This window comes from Ursus arctos, unplaced genomic scaffold (assembly GCF_023065955.2).
Source record: "Ursus arctos isolate Adak ecotype North America unplaced genomic scaffold, UrsArc2.0 scaffold_28, whole genome shotgun sequence".
NCBI classification, from domain to species: domain Eukaryota; kingdom Metazoa; phylum Chordata; class Mammalia; order Carnivora; family Ursidae; genus Ursus; species Ursus arctos.
Window position 1 is genome coordinate 9,347,999 of NW_026622963.1, and position 21,077 is coordinate 9,369,075.

At 51.7% G+C, this 21,077-nt stretch overlaps 1 protein-coding gene across 4 annotated transcripts in view; it reads left to right on the top strand.

Moving 5' to 3' along the window:
- PML (PML nuclear body scaffold) overlaps positions 1–21,077 on the top strand; it is a 40,790-nt gene that overhangs the window by 12,402 nt on the left and 7,311 nt on the right. For 2 of the 4 annotated variants that reach the window (XM_026478483.4, XM_026478485.4), the window contains exons 3-7: positions 7,146–7,726; positions 9,215–9,285; positions 14,826–14,963; positions 15,344–15,602; positions 16,668–16,720. In XM_026478483.4, coding sequence (XP_026334268.1) covers positions 7,146–7,726; positions 9,215–9,285; positions 14,826–14,963; positions 15,344–15,602; positions 16,668–16,720 — 1,102 coding nt within the window. Of the gene's footprint in view, positions 1–7,145; positions 7,727–9,214; positions 9,286–9,840; positions 11,909–14,825; positions 14,964–15,343; positions 15,603–16,667; positions 16,721–17,361; positions 18,566–21,077 lie in introns of those variants that run through there. The other 2 variants (XM_044391949.3, XM_026478492.4) reach the window with 2 other exon arrangements.

Sequence of the window (21,077 nt, forward strand, 5' to 3'; positions counted from 1 at the left end):
TTGCTGCTGCTTTTCTAGTATCTTCCTCTCTGAGCCCTCGGGTTCTCCCATCTCTGCCACCACCTTCTCCACCAGTGAGTGGTTGGAGGAGGGGAGGTCATCAGGAATAATGCTTTCACACTCGGTATCCCAGGCTCCGCAATTACCCAGCTCCTCTCCCGGCTTCAGAGATCTTTCCTCGACTCTGTTCGCCGGCAGAGAGCAGGAAACCAGTCTGATTAAATGCATTCACACTCCTGTGTAAATGACTGATGGGCGCCTTCACTTGGCCTCTAGCTTATCATTTGAATCTACAGGGGAGGCTGCTGCTTTTGCTGCTCCACCAAAGTGAAAGCTCCCCGCGGCTCTGAGGGAGGGAGGGAGGGAGGGTGGTAGAGGCGAGAGTTTTTCAGTTGCCATTCAGCAAAGCCGAGCCCTGCCCTGGAGTCCTGCTCTGGAGCCAGCTCTCCTCCACAGGTCCCATTTTCATAGCATGTTTGCTTTCCGCATGTCCAGGCTACCCAGTTTCCTAGAACAGTGGGAGTGGCATGCCTCTGTGGTCTCTGCAGGAGGCGTGGCTGCACTGGAGTGGCCTGACCACAGTGGGAAGGGGGCAGCCCAGAGACCACACTCAGTGTGATGTTGCCTTTGTGCGTTTCCAGTGGGATGTTTGAGGCTGAGAGGTTCGCGCACCAATAGCAGGGCTATCCCTGCTGTATGTACGCGTGTAGTTAACGCCTCCCCTTCTTCCATGGTTCCAGAATGTCCAGTGTGGAGCTGGCACTATGCAGGTGACTTCACATCCACCAGCCCATCTTTGTCCTTGCAACAGTCTATGAGAGGTGTCCTTACCAGCCCTATAGATGGGGAAGCTACGACTCTAGAGAGAGAAAGTCATCTACTCAAGGCCGTGTCGCTTGGAATCGGAAGGGCTCAGATTGAGGCCCAAGGCTGTCCACCTCCAGAACCCATACCCTTCCTGCTGTCCCATGGCCTTTGGCACAGCAATTCAGACATGGGCAGCTTTCAGATGGGGAGACTGAGAACCCAGGAAACGTGTGGAGGCTTTTATTAAGATATCAACAACATAGTTCACTGAACAGTCATAAACGGGTAAGCGAAGCAATCCATCTCAGGGAGGAAGAGGAAGAGCTTTGTAATTCCTAGATGGAATGTTTTTGAGGTCTCCATTGCCTCCCAGTTAAAGTCCAAACTCCTTCACTTCGAGTGATTATGGAAATTTTTGGAAGATCTAAATAGATAAAAGGGGGAGGGAGGGAGAAAGAGAAAGAAGTAACTAACTCCCATGAATACAGACTGTTTCCTCTCCTTCTGGCAATCTCTATAATCATCTAAAACAAAACAAACAGCACGTAGCATTCCGGAACTTGCTTTTCTCATGATAGGAAGTTGTAAATGTCTTTTCAGAAAATACGTAGTTTTGAATTTTTAGGTAGTCGCAACTGTCGATTGTATGATCTCTTCCATTTCTTCAGTGGCTATAAGGTCTTTACCATCATAAGTAAATCGTCAACGATCATATCTTTATGGTGCCACGGTTTATATTTAACTCTGTGACCCATCAGAGTGTTGGAGTGTGTGATGTATGAAGCAAGCTCTAACTTGCTTTTTGCCCCCTGGTAGCCAGTTTTCTCCATCCCAGTTGTTGAATGGAATTGTTCAATGTCCATTAATGTGGGATGCTTTCTTTATGCCATAAACTGTCACATTCTTATAGATACCAGGGCCTATATGATCTGTTTTGCTGATCTTTCTTTTTCCTCTGAGACTAGCACCACACATACTCTTTTTTTTTTTTTTTAAGATTTATTTATTTGGGAGAGAGAGTGTGTGTATTCGAGAAAGAGAGAGCATGTGCTTTGGGGGGAGGGGCAGAGGGAGAGGGAGAGAATCTTAAGCAGGCCCAGTGTGGATCCTGTCATGGGGCTCCATCTCACGGCCCTGAGATCACGAACTCAGCTGAATCCAAGAGTAGGATGCTTAAGCGACTGAGCCACCCAGGCGCCCCACACATACTCTTTTAAAAATGGTAGCTCTATCCTGTGTTATCTGGCAGAGAAAATTTCCCTTCCTGACACAGATTTCCCCCAAATTTCTTAACTATTTGATCTGTTTATTCCATCCTGTGAAATTTAGAATCAGTTGGTGAAGTTTCAAAATCTTATCTATAATTTGATTAAACTTGCCTTAAACCAGGATTCCTGGGTGGCTCAGTCTGTTCAGCGTCTGCCTTGGCCTCAGGTCATGATCCCAGGGTCCTGGGATCGAGCCTACACAGGGCTCCTTGCTCAGTGGTGAGCCTGCTTCTCCCTCTGCCTCTGCCACTCCCTCTGCTTGCGCTCGCTTGCTCTCTCTCACTCTCTCTCTCTGACAGGGGAATAAGTAAAATCTTAAAAAAATAATAAAAAAATAAAATTATCTTAAGCCTTTATATTAACTTGAGAAGAATTGATAACCATAATATTTAGCCTCTCCAACTGGGACCTTGGTACATTTTTCTGTTTTTTAGACTTTCTCTCTTAGTGGAGTTTTGTCTTTTTTTCCCATATGTATATTTTTTGCTAGAATTTTGTCTATGGGTTTTTTTTAAGCATTTGAAAATTGCTTTTTGTGAATGAGAGCGTGGAAGTTTTTTCCATATTTCTTTTCATTTGGATTGCTGGGATAGAATTAAGCAATGTTCTACTCCTAATTCTGGTGTATTCCAGCCACTTTCTGGAGCAACTTCTTATTAATTCTATGCTATTTTAGTTCATTCTTTTGAGTAGTCCAGGAGCAAACAACTGTCATTTTGCTTTAGAGCTGTTCTTCTCTATGTCTGTGTTAAGTTCGGACTTTGGCCATGGAGCTCCTTGGGGGCACATGCCCACCTCGCCTTGCCTCCCACAAGGGGCCACACACACAGCTGGGGCTCAGTGAGTGTTCCTCGAGTGAGGGTGAAGGACTCCTAGGCCAAGGAACTCTGTCCTGGTCCCGGGTGGCAGCCCCTTGATGGGTCACTCCAGTTTATGGTCTGCCCCTCAGTCTTATCAGAAGGCTGGGGGCTTTCAGACCCAGGGCCCCTGATGCCGGCCAACCACCTCACAGAGATGCTGCTTCCAGCCAGTGGCGGAGCCACTCTCCCTAGGGAGACCCCATTTAGGGCAGACGGGGCTTAGGAATAGGGCCCAGCAGAGACTATGGTCAACCCAGAAGGTCTTGCTCTCCCGCCAGCCAGGCTACCCTACATGTACCCCTCCCAGGCTTGGAACACTCTTTCTAAAGAAGGGAGGCTAACTTCAGACTCAGCCCTTCCCATGGGTCCAAAGCAGGGAAAGTGACAGCAGGTTTTATTTAATTCCCCCTATTTCTACACGCTGTATAGTTGCCCACATTAATTAGTATTCTGTTGCTTCATTTAAAAAATAGTTAATACATTCACAAGGTTCAAACATGAAAGCAATCAAGAGATTTCATTTTAAAAAAATATATTTTAATGTAATCTCTACCCCGATGTGGGGCTCAGACTCACAACCCTGAGATCAAGAGTCACGCGCTCAACTGACCGACCCAGCCAGGCACCCCAAACATGGAAGCAATTTAAAAGGCTTACAGTGAAATGTCTCACTCCGCCTCTGCCCTGCCCCATCCATACCACTTTCATTAACTTGTGCATCCTTCTAAAATGTTTTTATTCAAATACAACCAAATGTGAATATATTCTTAACTTTTCTTCATTCTTACACAATAGGTGGCATCCTGTTGATTTTATTTATTTATTTATTTTTAAAAGATTATTTATTTATTTATTTATGTATGTATGTATTTGAGAGAGAGCATGAACAATGGGAGGGGCACAGAGAGAGGGAGCAGCAGACTCCCCGGCTGAGTAGGGAGCCCAGTTCAGGGCTCGATCCTGCGACCCTGCGATCATGACCTGAGCCAAAGGCAGACACTTAACCGACTAAGCCACCCAGGCACCCCAAGTTTTTTTATTTAAAATATACATTATAATAATTCAAATATTGAACACTCATTGTATGCTAGTCACTATTCTAACCTTATATATATATTAACTCATTTAATCTTTCTGTTTCTCCTATTACTATCCTCATTTTGCCATGGAGATTTTTCCATATAAAGAGCTTCCTGGAGCTCTTACAGCTGCATAGCTTTCCACTGTATGGAACACATCCTGATTTATAAAACTCATTGCCTAGGGTTGTTTCTGTTCTTTGCTCTTACATACTGTTTTGCATTGTACAGATATTATCGTGCCAGGGTAGAGATAGAGCTACAGAATAGATACGTAGAAGAGGGATTGCTGGGTCAGAGGATAAATGCATCGGTGATTTTGATGGCTATTGCCAAGCTGCCCTCTGCAGAGTTATTGGTTCTTTCCATAATCGCTCAGCATTTCTTGTTAATAGTATCATTGGTGAGTATTAATAGTACAGTCGATTACAGTCATCGAAGCCTTTGTTGAGAACATTTATGTAGGACTTGTCTCATTTGATCCTCGCATGATAACACTCCCATATGAGTTGGGGATTATCCCTGTTTTACAGATAAGAAACAAAGGTGCAAAGAGGTTAAGTGACTTGCCAAGGGCACAGAGCTGAGGTCAGATCCACATTTGCCTGGCTCTGCTTCAACTGCCGCTTACCTCAGTCCCCGGCCCTGCCTCGTGGTGATGGGTCTCTGTCACTTACATCAGATTTCCCCAGGCTGGAGGAGCTGAATGCTCTTGACCCAGTGGCAGCCCACATGCTTCCCTCACACTCTGGGCTCTCCAGGAAACCTCGGCTGGCCTGGAATAAGTGTCCTGTGTTTGATCAAGAGGTTCAAGCTCTGAGGCCGTGCCTTCTTGGGTGATTTGGGGAGGCTGAGAGCCGGCAAAGCCAAGGACCAGGGCCTGGTGCCACAATTTTGGAGTCAGGTTGACCAGCAGGGTCTCCACTGGCCGTTCCAGAACAAACCGATCTCATTAACTGAGGCAAAGTGGCTCCAGCTAAGTCCTTTCTCCTGGCCTCAGGTGGGCTATCACTGCTAATGAGAGTAAGTCACAGCAAACTTTCTGGGAAAGTGACTAACAGTATTTTCCCGGGACCGTTTGAAGAGGCAGCATTGCAGTGTCTCAGACCACAGACTTGAGCCAGGCCGTCTGGGGTTTTCTATTAGTTTCCTATCGCTGCTGTAACAAATTACCACGAATGTATCATTACATACCTCTGGAGGTCAGAAGTCAGAAACGGGTCTCACCGAGATAAAATTCAGGTGTCAGTAGGGCCGAGTTCCTTCTGGAGGCTCTTGGGGATAATCTGTTTTGCTTTTTCTGGCTTCTAGGGGTTCCCTACATTTCTTGGCTCATGGCCCCCTTCCATCTTCAAAGCCAGCAGGACAGCATCACAGGACCTCTGCTTCCATGATCACATCTTCCTCCTCACACCTGCCTGCCTCCCTCTCTTTGCTTATAAGGACCTCACCCAGATAATCCAGGGTAATCTTCCCATCCCGGATCCTTCACTTAGTCACATGTACTAGGTCCTTACCATCATACAATGTAACATACTCAGGTTCTGGGAACCAGTACATTATTCTGCCTACTCCAGTTCACCTCTGGACTCTATCACTTACTAACTGTGTGACCTTGGACAAGTTATTGTATCTCTTGTTTAGTGTCCTCATCCTTAAAATGGGGATATAATAATTCCTACTCTGTAGGAGCATTAGGAGGATTAAAAGGGTTGATATTTCTCAAATGTGTGTCTGACACAGTAAATGCTATGGAAGTGTCTGCTAGCTAAAATATATTAAAATATATTAAATAAATAAAATAAATAAAAATATACACACTTTTTGATTTAGCATTCCTATTATTTGTAACCTATTTCATAGAAACAAAAACATCCATGTGTTAGGCCACATAAAGCATTGTCCATATTGGCAAAAACAAAACAAAACAAACAAACAACAAAAACAAAAAACCCCACAAATGTACAAATAGGAAATCACTGGAGTGCATGTGTGGCTCAATCAGTTAAGTGTCTGCCTTGGGCTCAGGTCATGGTCCTGGAGTCCCAGGATTGAGCTTCATGAGCCCTGCATCAGCCTCCCTGCTCAGTCTGTTTCTCCCTCTGCCCCTCACCCCGCTCGTGCTCTCTGTCTCGCACTCTGTCTCTCAAATAAATAAATGACATATTTAAAAATAAAAAAATAAACAAATGGGAAAACAGTGGAGAATAACTGGATCAATTGTGGTACATATGGAATTTAAAGGGGCTATTAAAGAGAGTACATTAGATCTATACTTATTAGACCTCCAGGAATGTCCTGAACAAAAGTTAAATTAGAGGAGGAAGTTACAAAGTCATTACTCATGATCTCATTCATGTTTTGTTTTGTTTTGTTTTTAAAGACAAACATCAACCCACCAAAATTGTTGTAGATACTTGAGCCAATTATTTAAGCTCTGAATGTCTCGGTTTCTTCATCTGTGAAATGAAGATAACAATAATTCTCCCCACAGAAACTCTACCCAGCATTACATGGGATGAAATGTATCAAGTCCTTAAAACCCTGCAAGCTAGTCTGACTATTTGTGTAAGGTGGTTTGAGCAGACAGAGCTGTGGAAGGATGCACCCCAGATGCTCATCTGGTTGCCTCGGAGGAGGGGAAAGGAAATTCAGAAGTGGTGTGAAGAGATGACTTTTTGTGTATCTGTGCATTGTTTCACAGACGGAGGCTCGCTCTTGTTACTTTAGTAACTTTTTTATGTTCTAATGTTTAATTGGTAGCTTGCAGACTAGCACCATAACCACAAACTGAGGGGTGCCTGGGTGCTCCGTCGGTTAAGCCTGCCTTCGGCTCAGGTCATGATCCCAGAGTCCTGGGATCGAGCCCCCCATGCGGCTCCCTGCTCAGCGAGGAGCCTGCTTCTTCCTCTGCCGGTCCCCCTGCTTATGCTCTCTCTCTCTCAAATAAACAAAATCTTAAAAAAAAAAAAAAAAAAAAGAACCCACAAACTGAATTGGGAAGAGCACGAACCTAGAAACAGACGAGGATTCAAAGTTTTGTAATTTTTGAAGAGGAGTTTAATTAGGAAAGTTTAAAGGAGGCGGGGAGCAGGGGAGCCCTAAACTAGGCTGGCCTTGTGTGTCCGCAGCATCTACTGCAGAGGCTGCTCCAAGCCGCTGTGCTGCTCGTGCGCGCTCCTGGATAACGGCCACAGCGAGCTCAAGTGCGACATCAGCACCGAGATCCAGCTGCGCCAGGGAGAGCTGGACGCCATGGCGCAGGCGCTGGAGGAGCAAGAACGCGTCTTTGGCGCGGCGCACACGCGCATGCGCTCGGCCGCCAGCGAGCTTGGCCGCGTGCGCGCGGACACCGAGGAGCTGATCCACACCCGCGTGCGCCAGCTGGTGGCGCACGTTTTGGCCCAGGAGCAAGAGCTGCTGGAGGGGGTGAACGCGCAATACCAGCGCAGCTATGAAGAGATAGCGGGTCAGCTGGACCGCCTGGAAGCTGTGCTGCAGCGCATCCGCACGGGCGGTTCGCTGGTGCAGAGGATGAAGCGCTACGCCTCTGACCAGGAGGTGCTGGACCTGCACGGTTTCCTGCGCGAGGCGCTCAGCCGCCTGCGCCAGGAGGAGCCCCAGAACCTGCAGACCACTGTGCGCACCGACGGCTTCGACGAATTCCAAGTGCGCCTGCAGGAACTCGTCTCCTGCATCACTCAGGGGGCAGGTAAGCGCCCGAGCCACCGTCGTGACCAACCCCTTTATTGTTTAAGGGCTTGCAGTTTGCTGTTGTTCCCTGGGGGGGATGGGCAGAAAAAGATCATTTACATGTGACAGGAAAGGAAACTGTGGGTTTTTAAAAAAAACATGGTAGATGCTCACATCGTAGATTCTAGAGTGCAGGGTAAGGAGGAGAGGAGGCCCTGACATGGGTCTGCAGCCTCCCAGAGGGGTTAGGTTTTACTAATTTATAAGACCCTTTGGATTAGCTGTGATCTTGTGACCCTTGGAGAAGTTAAGAAAATAGAGAACCAGACCCAGTATCATTTTAGTCCCTGAGGGTACCCACTCCAGGAAATTCACTGAAGCCCCATGTCTAGCAACAGAGAAGTCAGCTGGAATGTGAGGTTAGAGCAGAAGGGGGCTGAGGAAACCCCCAGAGATGGTTGGATGTTGACCCAAAACACGCTCTGGCTCAGTGGAGGAGATAGTTTGCCTCCAGCATGGCCTGTCATCTGGACCAGCTGCCCCCCTTTGTGGGCCCTGCCTGGTATTGGACACTTGGGAAGTAGACAGCAGACCAGTTCCTGACCTCGAGAGCTGTCCAGTCCAACCAGGACACAGATGGGAGCACATCCCATAGCTGGAGAATGAGGTGGTGCTTCGCTCTGCAGTCCCAATGCAGGAGTTGTAGCAGCTCTGTATGAGCTGGTGACGTCAGGGGGAGCTTTCACGAGACACTGGGGGAAGGAGTGCCCCAAAGGGCCTCCCGGGTGAGGAAGCTTTAAAAGCTCTTTGACAAAACCTCTAGGCTGAGCTCTAGATAGATAAACTGGTGTGAGGATGCCCTTACCGGGAAAGGGGTGGGTTTCAGCAGAATCTGAAGGCATCTGGGCAAGAGCCAGTGATGGGGGCTCCCTCACTCACTCCTGCGCTCGGAGCTGAGGGACGTGGGCTCGTAAAAGTATAACCCTAGAGTGGACGTGGACTCGTGCCTTCTGCACGGAGCAGTGAATGTTACTCGGTTTACAGGAGATGACCCCACAGAGTTTAAACGGCTTGTCTTCGGTATCATATCTGGGCAGTGGCAAGGCAAGGAGCTCTTTTCTGAAGCGTGAGAGATTTAGATTACATGTAATAGACATCAGGCTGTGGGTCATAAGAGTATCATGAAGTTCTCACTGTATGCAGAGAAGTCGGCGAGCAATGACAACCTTAGGATTGTTCACATTTTGCCTTGCTGGTGGCCACCTGGGGTTGGCACTCTGCTGCCTCCCCTCCCCCTTCTGGCTACGTTCTCATGCTTATTGAAATCAGGGAGCTCTCCTTCCAAATGACGGCCCATCCATGGAGCTACCCCGGTGTTGTGAGAGGCCCTGAAGCCTGAGTCTCCAGGAAAAGCAGTGGGGATATTTCTTCCAACACTGTCCCAGGCCAAGATGCCTCTCTCCAGGCATGTCCCTGACCTGCCTGTGACCTTTTCTGTGTTCTTCAGATGCAGCTGTGCCCAGGCGAGCCGGCCCAGAAGCTGCCAGCACTCCCAGGGACTCTCTTGACATTGACCTGGTGAGATGGGTTGAGGTGTGAAGGGGAAGTGGTAGGGTCCGGCAGGTCAGGGGGGTTCAGAGTTCCCCTGTGGCGGGAGGGAAACTGAGTCTTGTCGCCATGTCTGCAGGCAGAGGAGGGAGAGGGCCTGAGAGGGATAGCGAGTGGCAGGACTGGAGCTTTCGGTGGGAGGGAGTAAAGGAAAAGCTGACAAACTGGCTGGTTCTGGGTCCTGATGCCAGAGTAGCCCTTGATGGGTTCAGGAAGGAGTCGTCAGGAGGTGAAGAAGGCAGTCACTGTTGGTGGCCCAGACAGATGTGGTAGATGACCTCTCTCTCACCCTGTACCCCATCCCAGAGATGTGAGCCTTTTCCTGGAATCACCATAGGGGCCTTCCCCTTCTCTTTCCCCACACGTGGTTCTTGGAGAGGAGAATGGAGGCCAGGAGTCAGACCTCAGTCCCAGCAGCTTGGGTTTCATTGGTGTGATTTCAGGACCAGCATAGATGCAAGAACCACAGTTTCTCAGGATTGGGAGGTGTCCATACCCCATCTAATGATGGCATTCCCTCTGCAGCACCCTTGACCTGTGGCTGTCCACACACACACCTCCACCAACAGGAAGCTCACTCATTCTTGAGGCAGCCACTCCCGTCTCTGGACTGCTCTGACTTAGATTGCTTGCCAGGGTGAAAATGCAGTGGCACCCCTTTGGCTTGCCCTCTTGGGTGCTTGCATGCATGGTTCCTCCGCTTCGGGCTAAGCTTCCTGAGTTCCTTCTTGGACCAGGCGTCGTGGTCATCCAGGTTTGCAGGTGCCTGCCTGTCAAGGATGTGGGCCCCGGACTGATCAGACCTGCATGGAAAGCAGGTCTTCTGGTGGTAGCAGTCAGGTGGTGAGCCTTCCTAGCTTTGCCATCCATGGCCTCTAGGAGATAGATTCCTGTAGACAGAGGCAATCTGGACAGGCTTCCTGGAGGAGGCAGGATTTAGGCTCTGAGAGTTTTAGAGCAAGGAGAGAACATGGAGTCTAACCCCTTCTTTTGCACAAGCTGAAGTTAAGGCCCAAAGAGAGGGTGACTTAACTCAGAGCCACATGACACGGCAAGCTAGGGGTAGGACTAGAAGCCAACTCCTAACTGCTTTGAGTACTGCATCCCCATATGTACAGCTTGACAAGTAAAAAAGGACATTGTGTTTTGTTTTTTAGAGAAGTAATACAATCACATGGTCAGAAGTAAAAACATAGAAAGTGATAAGTATGTCAACTCTACTCCCAATTTTTAAAATGTCATTGATTTGTACACTTACAGTTTCTGCGTTTCACTGTATATAAATTGTACCTAAAAAATTTTTTTCTGATCCCCAGGAGACAAAAATTTGTAGCTCAGTTGAGAATGACTGTTTTGAGATGGGGAGGACACTCACCTAACATCTCTCCCTACCCCATTCCTCACTTGAGCTCTCCCATTAGTCAGCGTCGCAGTGATTTCTTGTGCAACGTAAGACTGTCATTGTGCCTAGTCTGTATTTTCACATAGCACCCTACATGTGGCACCTTGCTGCCCCGATCCTGTGCATATATTATCTGGATTTTTAAAAAGAAAGAAAGAAAATGATACATAATGTCTCACTCAGTCTCATCCGTATCTCTCCACTTCTTATGCCCATATACCTATCTTTGTTTCTTACATATCCTTCCAGAATTTCTCAATGTCATTACAAGCAAATATGATTACAGGTAATTGGTTTTTCCATTCTTTTTTTGTACAAAGGTAGCATAATACCATATATTCAGAGTATTGTGCCCAGGCTTTTTCACCCACGGAAGTATTCTGGAATCACCTGGAATTTTTGCACTGTCGGTAGGTAGGGAGCTTCCTGATGCATTTTTGCATCTGCAAAGTAGCCTATCGAAGGGATGTAGCATGCTTTATTTAGCCAATTCCCTGCCAATTTAAGTTGTTTTGGTATTAACAATGCTAGGATGAGTAATGTCCCCATAGAAATCCTCTGTATAATTGTGCGAAGTGGCCCCCCCCCCCCCAATCCATGGAGCTCGGCTGTCTTCCAGGTGCCAGTCGCTGGCTAATTAACAGCATTTTGCCGGGTCTTTGTCTTTACATGACCTCTCACCATCCTATCCGCTACTAAGCAGTTTGAACTTGGAGCATCAGAAGAATGCTCTTTTTTGCAAAGCCTCTTGCTTTCGCTTTGGTAGCAGGCTGGAGGAGGCAGGCCAGTGGAGCTGGGGGAGGGGAATAGGTTTCACACTGTGAGCCCAAGGGACCAGTGGAGTAGCTCCAGCAAGGCTGGGAGGCAGGCGTGGTTAGGCTGTCCCAGGGGTAAGTCAAAGTCAGGTCCATCAGCTCTGCCCTGAGAAAGGCCACTCTGGGGCCCGTGCCCCTGCCTTAGGAGGCAGAAGCTAGGCTTTCTGGCACCAACACTTGATCCCTCTTGAAGTGGTTGGTTTACTTTCATTGCAGTCCTGTGCGCACGCAGAGGCAATGAGAAGAACAGCAGTAGGCTTGACTAGGACGGCCCAGCTTAGAGGCATTTTCCTTGTATTCGTCTCAGCTCTTTTTGTAATGTCGTTAAAATACTTCAATGAAAAAAAAAATAAAACATTTTAAAGTTATAAAACAACTGGAAATCAGTCATCATGATTTTTTTGTCTTCAGAGAACCCTCCTGTGTGTCCCCTGCTTCGTTAACCTGGGAGTGGGGGTGTCATGGGTGGGACAGAGGCAGAGAGAGGAGCCCAGGCCCACCTGCGGGGAGTTCATAGCCCACGTGGAATGAGGGTCTTTCACCAGCTATTTGTAGATCAGACACAAAAGGACCTTTCGACTTTAAAAAAAGGTTCATGGTGATAAAATACACATAACATAAAATTTACCTGGCAGTGGAATTGCTGGATCATATGGTAATTCTGTTTTTAGTGTTTTGAGGAGTCACTATGCAATTTCCCACGGTTGGCTATGCCATTCTGTGCTCCCTCCAACAGTGGGCTCCAATTGCTTTACATTCTCACCCACACTTCTTTCAATAATAGCCATCCTAATGGGTGCAAGGTGATTTCAATTTTTGACCACTACCCCCGGTAAAGAAATATATTTTGTATCTTGTATATGCACATGCATACCTGTAGCCGAAATGGAAGTTTTGCAGGATAAATGACCCTCGTTACACGGGACGTACTCTAATGCTTTCTGTTCTGTACTATTCTGTATAATATTAAAAAATGCCAGTGGTGACCCACTGGACTGCTTCCATGATCTGCTAATGGGTCACAGACTATAGTTTGAAAACCACTGGTGTAGAGCACTCAGTGGCGATATTTTTCCTGGAGGCCCAGGAGATCATCTGTTGTCCCCCCTTCCCCCAGATCCACTCTGCTCTGATCCAGAGAGACAACCCTCCTTCCTTTCTGTAAAGATGTTGAGAAAAAGAAACCCAGGAGGGAAGGAGGGGAAAAGGAAGTCAGTCCATGATAGTAAATGATGTGGAAACCCACATCCCACATCAGAGTGCTCGGTACCAAGAAGAGCCCCGTCTGGGGGATTCCTGTCCCAGCACGGGGCCCCAGTCGTGCTGGGCTTCCCCTGCCTGCCCCCAGCCCGGATTCCCCTGTTAGCGTGGGCCTGACGCCTCCTCTACCACATGGGAGGGACAGAGCTTGTCCCTGTGAGGAAAGCATGTCCCTGGCCTCCTAGTCTCACAGCCCAGTGCCAGGCTTTTCCAGTGCAGCTCTGCTTGAGGAAGCGCCCCCTTCAGTAGTGTCCGGTTCCCTTTCCTTCCCCGCACAGACCACTGCAGGCCCCTGTTCGTGGTCTTCTGCTGCGCGCACAGGGTTGGAGGCAGGAACAGCAGGCCAGGGTCCCTGGAGCCGAGCCCCAGAGTCTGGGCCTCCCCTCTCTGAGGGACACTTCCCACGTCACTTGTCGCTTACTTTCAGCAAACTGTCTCCAGCAGACGTGGTCTAGAGAAAGGTGGAGGGGTGGAGGGGAGACAGTGACTAAAGAAAAGGGAACTTGCATTTCAGAAACACTAGATTCAAACCCTGGCCCAGGACCTTGGAAAATCAGTCGCTTCACCTCTTGCGCCTCTGACCCTTCTCTGTAGATGGGCAATAATCACAGGATGGTCCCTATTTCTTTATACTGTTTTTTTATTGTGGTAAAATTCATATAGGAAAATTCCCCATTTGAACCATCTGAGAGGGTACAGTTCAGTGACATTTAGTACACTCACAATCTTGTACACCCACCCCACACACCTAGTTCCAAAATACTCCCATTATCCTGAAAAGAGACCTTGTCCCCACAACGTGGCCACTCCCCATCTCCCCCACCCCCACCCCGGTGTCCAGTCTGCTCTCTGTGCCTATGCAGTGAGCCCTCACAGAGATAGTTCATATAAATGGAGCCATACAATGTGTATTCTTTTGTGGCTGGCTTCTTTTCATTTCACGTAGCATGCACGGTTCTTACAAGTTCCGCAGACAAAACTTCGTTCCTTTTTATGGCCAAATAATGCACCACTGAGTGGCTGTCCCACATTTTGTTTATGCACTCAGTGGTTGATAGACATTTGGGGGGCGCCTGGGTGGCTCAGTCGGTTAGGCACCTGCCTTCAGCTCAGGTCATGATCTCAGCGTCCTGGGATCAAGCCCCACATCGGGCTCCTTGCTCAGCGGGGAGCCTGCTTCTCCCTCTCCCTCTGCCTGCCACTCTCTCTCTGTGTCTCTCTGTCAAATAACTAAATAAAATCTTACCCCCCCCCCAAAAAAAATGATAGACATTTGGGTTGTTTCCACCTTTTGGCTGCCGTGAATATTCGCGTGCAGGTTTCCCTTTGAACATCTGTTTTCAGTCCTTTGGGCCTCTGCCTAGGAGCCGCATGGTTGGGTCATATGGAAATTCTATGTTTAACCTTTTGAGGAACTGCCCCATGTACCTCCTTTCGGGATGGGTGCGGGAAGCACTTCGCACCGTGCCGGGCGCTGCGTGGTCAGCAAGGGTCTTTAACACCAGCGTCGTCAGTGGTGCTTCCTAAGTACCCGCTGCTCTTCCAGGCTCAGCATACTTACCCACATGCACCCGTGGGACGGGCATTACTGCTATTCCCAGTTTACAGAGGGGGTGTGAGGCCTGGGGAGTTGTGAGGGATGTGTCCAAGGTGTGGAGTTGCTGTTCTGACCCAGGTGGAGGTGAGGCCCAGGGGCAGAGTGAAGGTCACGGGGAAGTTCCCTGGAAGGGTCTCCTCACTTCTAACGAGGCACCTGTAGAGCAGTGGGAGTGGCTTCCGTCGGGAGTGAGCACTGTTCCAGGAGCTAGTTGTTGAGCAAGCCTGAAGGCATTGGTGGTCCGTCTGATCCCGGATTCCGGCTCCGTTAGGATGCCCAGGAATTGAAGTGCCCTGGATGCCAGCACCCTAGGGTCAGGAGGAGGTGAAGGCAAGGAGGGTGTGAGGAGGACTCCTGGTCCCCAGTGGGCCCTGGGTTCTCAGCCCCGGGCTCGCCACATGCTCATTTCCGTCTCTCTTGTTTCTGGACTTCACAGCCAGAGGAGATGCAAAGGACTCAGGCCCAGGCCCCAGGGCTGGCTGAGACCCAGACTGTGACTTTGGTGCAGCCGGTGCCCGGGGTACACCCGGTGCCGGTACACGCCTACTCCATCAAAGACGCCTCCTGCGGAGAGGTAAGGTTCTCTCCACCCCCCACCTCCATCCCTGGAGGCCCAGTTCCCACGAGGCAGGAAGGGTAGGCTTGGGGTGAGAATCCAGGCCTTAATCAGCTCCTACTCTGTTCTCTCCCTTGCTCCTGGCTGCGCCCCAGGAAGCTCCCCTGTAAGCACGAGCCACTCCAGGGCAGGCCAAGGCCAGCAGAGCCGGTGGTCAGCAGACAGCCAGTGTGCGTGGTGGCCCAGGGAGTGTCCTATGTGGAGAGAGACACGATCTGCATGGGAGGAGAGCAAAGGGGGAGGGCCACAGGCCCCTGCCATCCAGGTCCGTGTCTCTCCCCACCCCCCCAGCACCCCTGAAGGCTGCTAACCCGGCCCTGTGACTCCCCACTGCATAGGAGGTCTGCAACACTGTCACACCCCAGAAGAGGAAGTCCTGCCAGACTGAGTGCTCCAGGAAGGCCATCAAGATGGAGTCTGAGGAGGAGAGGGAGATACGGTTGGCCCGGAGCTCCCCCGAGCAACCCAGGCCCAGCACCTCCAAGGCAGTCTCACCACCCCACCTGGATGGGCCCTCCAGCCCTGAAAGCCCCATCGTGGGAAGCGAGGTCTTTCTGCCCAACAGCAACCATGCGGCCGGCGACCCCGGGGAGGCAGGTAGGGAGGTGGGTGGGCAGCAGAGGCTGAGGCCTGCGTGCTGTCTTCCAGGGGCTGGACGGGACCTTTCCTCTGCACCCTCACCCCTCCCAGGGAGCCCAAAGCCAACAGCATCCCCTTGTGTCATGCTCTCAGCTGCCACCAGATGGGGCAGGGAAAGCGCACAGTTTGCCTAGGGAGTGCGAATGGATAGCTTACCAGGTGGTTTGCTGGGATTCCAGTGTGAGGAGCATGAGAGGCTAAGGCCCACGGTTCCATAGCTCCTTCCCCAACACACCCGTACAGTGCCCAGCACTGCACCCTTGCACAGGCGGGTCTCCCCAGGTGTGTGTTGGTGGGTACCTAGCATGTGCCCAGAGAAACCTTGGGGAAAGTCCACACCTACCACTTCCCAAATTTGTCTGCAGAGGTCAGCTGTGTTGAGTACCTCATTTGTCCTAGATATCTCTTATGGACACTGCCAGACAGGGAGTCCTTGGGCATGAGTTGAGGTCAACTAATAGAATTCTGGAATGGTCAAGACAGTTCTTCCGAGATCTGCTTCACCCAGAGGCCCCCTTTGTTTTCATTCTAGGTCCCAGACTGAGCCCTGATCCTGCTTGCACACTGAGCCCTGACCGACATTCCTTGCTCACAATGCTATTGGTAATCAAAAGATTTTGATTAACCAAATAAAGTATCTTTTAATTCGAACACCTCAGTTCATGAGGCTGAGGACTGGAACAAACCAATGTGCTTCTTTAGGATTGCAGAAGGTTCCGAACCAGGGGCTGTTTGCCAGGCTGCCTGTACAGGGAGCAGATTCCGAATTCAGGGCCAAGAGCTGAATGAAGTATTCACGCGCAGGGCACAGTGGGCGTGACAGAAAGCCCTTTGAATAAATAGATGCGTAGCAGCACACTCGGTGGATGCTCCCAACCCCTCCCTACCCACGCCCTCCACCTCGCAGGGCACACATGGCCCACCCCATCCACTGGCCCACAGGGATTCCCACGGAGCACACCTGGGCCCCAGCCATTGGGCCTCCCGGCAGGGCCTAATGCTATCCCCTCTTCCCCGTTTCAGAGGAACGCGTCGTGGTGATCAGCAGCTCGGAAGACTCAGATGCTGAAAACTCGGTGAGTGGTCCAGAAGTTCGGCCCTGGACTCCTGCCTCCCCCCATTCCAGGTCCCAGGGGACACAGCCACAGCAGGTGACTCTCAGACTTGCCCTGCGCCTGGGGAGTTTGCCAGCGAGGCAGTGAGTTCTGAGCTGTCCTGAGGACAGTCTCCAAATGCCAGCTGCGGGCCTGGACCACACCAGCCCTCCCTCCGTACCAGGGCAGGAGCCTTCAGTAACCATATGTACTCCTCTGAAATGCTGCTAGAATGCTTCCTTCCAGAGCCCTGTCTCGTTTCTGGACTAGCTAATGCCTCTGTCTGGGGCTTCCTTACGTGTTCTCTAACCTCTAAGTCCTCGATGAGGAGGGTGGACAAGAACCCACACCCCAGTTACCCGCAGCCAGTGAGGGTCAGTGCAGGGCCGTGAGGGCATGGGCAGCACCGTACGGGGCCCAGACAGGCGAGTGTTCACTCCATAAGAAAGAACGTTAAAGCCATCCCCCAGTGGAACAAGTACCTTTGTGGGTTGCGACCCTTCTGTCCCTGGAGGTTGGTTAATGGAGGCTGGGGCCAAGGGGATCTGAACAGAGTGAAAGGTTGGACTGGGTGGCCCCTGAGGTCCCTTCCAGCCCTCAGTCTGAGGTTCTGTATTGGAAAGTGCATGGAGCCCTCGGAGACCGCTGCACCACACTCCTCGCCAGCCCACCCCCTGCCAAGAGCACAAGGAGCGTACCGCCTCTACCGGGCCTTCCGTCTGTTCCATGGCGCAGGCCGCCTCCCGGCTTGGTCTTCCCACCGTCCCGCCGAGCAAGCTGCAGTCCCTGAGGCCGCGTCTCCCAGCCAGCCAGCCAGTTACCAGGAGGATGCTGCCAGCCGCCCCCGCCTCGGGACCAGCTTCCCGCCACGTAGAGCACAAAGAACCCCCCGACTTCATCGTGTCTTCCGCTTGCCCCTCAGAGTGTGTTGTAAACCCTTGTGGACTTACCCTCCCCCTGTGGTCCAGGCCACCACCCCTGCCACCAGAGGGTCTCGCAGTCATCCTGCCGGTGCCCAGGAGGGTCCCTGCCCCCTCCAGAGGGCCATGGGCCAACGCCGCCGCCGCCGGGCTCGAGGAGCAGCACGCTCCTTCAGCTACTCCCTCCGGGGCTCCCCCAACGTAACCCAGTGGCTCAACAACTTTTTTGCCCTTCCTCTCTCCTCTGCGGCTGCCCAGCTTGACACCTCTCTCAGCAGGGGGGATGGGGGGGGCAGAGCACTCCAGACTCTTAGGGCAGGACTCTCCCCCAGGGATTCTGACACAGCCCCTGTGGAGAACCCCCTAGTCCGGGTCCCACTGGAGGTCTCTCCAGTTGCGTCCCTACTCCCTTGCCCTCCAGAGAGGCTCCCACACCAGCCCGGCCCCCCTCAGACAGGACTTTGAGAGCCTCAAGCACCTCCCTCCTCTACAGCCGCTGGCCACCATCCTCCTGGAACCGTGTGGCCACTCACTCGGCCCCCGCTCCACCGCGCTGCCTGACCTAGCCTGGCCCAGGCACCCGAGGCCCCGCACACTGTGGACATTCGGTGCGGTGTAGTCAGGGAACAGACCCAGGAAGGCATGGCTGCATGGACTCAGCAGGGAGAAGTCAGCCCTCTTCCCTGGACAGGGCACGACAGATTCAGGCCACTGCTCCTCACATTCCCGGGCCTCTTTGCCCAACATTAGGAAGCATCTGTTGCCCTTTGCACCTCCCACTGCCCCATCCCACCACCCCAAGGCTTTCCACTGGGCCTCTGCCAGGACCTTAGCCCGCGAGGGCAGGGACGGTACCGATCCCAGGAGCTGGCAGATACGGCTGCTCAATAAATATTTGTTGAAAGATTGCCCTTGCAAACCCTTCTTCCATGACCATCACAGTCCCTGCTGGACTTAGCTCTTCTCTTGCAGGCAGCTTCGTGTCCTCCCTGCACTGAAACTGGGTTCTCAGCTGGGGTTACCACATCCCCTCTTCTCCCACACCCTGCGACTGTCAGCATGGGAGGTGGGTCAAGGCCTTCTGTGCCTCCTGGACTGTGTCGGTCCCCCCATCTGGTAAGGTCCTCTGTGCCTTGAGGTTCCAGGTCTTGAGGGGAACCCCACTTTCCCCAGATGATTTCATGCCTCCTCCTGCCTCCCCTCACATAGGGAAGGCTCTAGCCCTTGCCCCCCAGGGGGCCTCTCCTGAGCCAGGGCCAGCCGTCTTTCTGGGTGACTTCAACACCCAGCACCCTGGCCTCTCCGGGGTCTTTACCCCATTCCATTACAGCCACCAGCCCCATGGCCAACCCCTGCACCTCACCATGCCGAGAACTGACTCACAGGGACTCTGACCATAGCGTCCTGTCCCTCGAGCTCTCAGGTACTTCGAGGGCCCCTGTCCTCCCGGCCCCAGTTCCCATAGCTCCGGCTACTGCTCCTCATCTTCCTTCCTCTCAGGCCTGTGCTTTTCCACATCGTTCTTCCAGCTACGGCCCCTCTTCTCTTCCTAGTGTGTCCTTCCCTGTGGTCTCAGCCGTGCCCGTGGCTTCAGCTGGTGTCTACAGGCTGGGGATGTGCGGCGCTCACTCCCGCTGCCAGACCAGGGTCGATCGCCTGTGGACCTCCAGGGTCTGCGCTTGGATGCCCCTAGATCCCTCTGACTCGTCTTTCTGCATCTCCTCTCAGTCGTCACACCATCTGCCCGGCTGTGTGCGCAGAGGCCCCTCTCGATCGTTCCTCAGTGCTGGTCAGATTCTCAGTCTTAGCCTTTCTACAGTCTACATTCCTCTGAACCCTGGGCACTTCTTTCCATTCCAGAAACCTCGTAAAACAGAACTGACCCAGGGTGGAGGTGGAAGCCTGGGAAGGAAACTGTGAGAAAGGATGGCAACGCCGGTGGTCTCACCAGACTTCACACGAATCGGGTGCAGGCATCAAAACCAGCAGTCTTGGGAGGCGGGTGTCAGTCTAAGCCTCAGCTGTCAGCAGGGAGGTGCTAGGTGATGTCTGAGGTTATTCACGGAAGGAGGGAGAAGCTCATTTTAGGTCGTGAAGAGTTAAAACAATTAGAAGCAGGAGACCAGCTCTGGAGTGGGGGAGAGCCGGAGGACCACTGCTTTTGTGTTGGTATTCTTCAGACAGCACGGTTTTTCCGGTTTTGTTTTATTTTTTAAGATTTTATTTATTTGTCAGAGAGAGAGCGAGCACAAGCAGGGGGAGCAGCAGAGGCAGAGGGAGAAGCAGGCTTCCCGCCGAGCAAGGAGCCGGATGTGGGACTCGATCCCAGGACCCTGGGATCATGACCTGAGCCGAAGGCAGACGCTTAACTGACTGTGCCACCCAGGTGTCCCTAGACAGCACATTTTTTAAATTAACCATTACAAATCCCAAACTTTAAAAAACGTACCTTTAAAAAGAAAACCAATGAGGGCCCCTTCGTGCGCTTCTCACCCACTGCCCGTGCCCCCTTCCAGAGCCCTGGTGCTCTTAGGGTGCCCGCAGCGCCTTGCCTGGGGAGCAGGGCATCCTTCGCAAGGTGTTCCAGGCTCCTGTGTACCCTTGAACTCCCCCTCTGGCTTTCGTCCCACCTGCCATGTGTGAAGTTGGCCTACGAAAAGGGCACATTTTCCAAGTGTACCAGGTACGTAGGGACCCCCACCCCAGGCTGCAACGTGTCAGTTGCTGGAATCTAGTGAGACACTCCTGAGGGCTCTGGTACAGGCCTTGCCAGGAGGGTGAGGCTTGGGGAGAGACTGCTTGCGCAGGAAGAGACATCTGTGAGCTGGAAGAGGTGGTGGAGGGGCCGGGCCTGACAGTGGGTCAGCCGTTCCTCTGCCATGAGCCCCGTGTTAGGGTCTGAGGCAGGAAAAAATAGAATGCCCTCACCTACTCTTATGACAGGTGACTGGCCCCTGTGTCCTGCAGGAGCAGGACCAAGTGGAAGCAGGAGGGGGTGGTCCGTGGCCAAAGTGGCAGTAGTGGCCAGCAGTAGGAGGGAGGCCTGTGGGGGACAGCCGGCCGATCCATGGGACGGGCTGTGACGCTGGTGAGTGAGGGTATCAGGAAAAGAAACAGGTGCTTGTCTGAGAAGATGGTAGCCATGGTCCCCGAGGGGCAGCAGCCTGCAGAGGGGCTGGAGCAGTGGGCAGAGTGCAGCAGGGGCCATAGGGTGGCCCAGTTCACAGATACATGGGAGGGATTTCGGGGCTTCCAGACTTTGCAAGAGCTGGAGTTTTGTGTCTGCATAAAAGAGCAATGCCTGTTTCTTGCCAAGCTAATCCCAGCTGTCACTGAAGCTTGGGTTAGCTGAAAAGGTTCCTCAGGAACTTGGGGACTCTTGATAAGAATGAATGGTGGGCACTGTCTAGACAACTTCA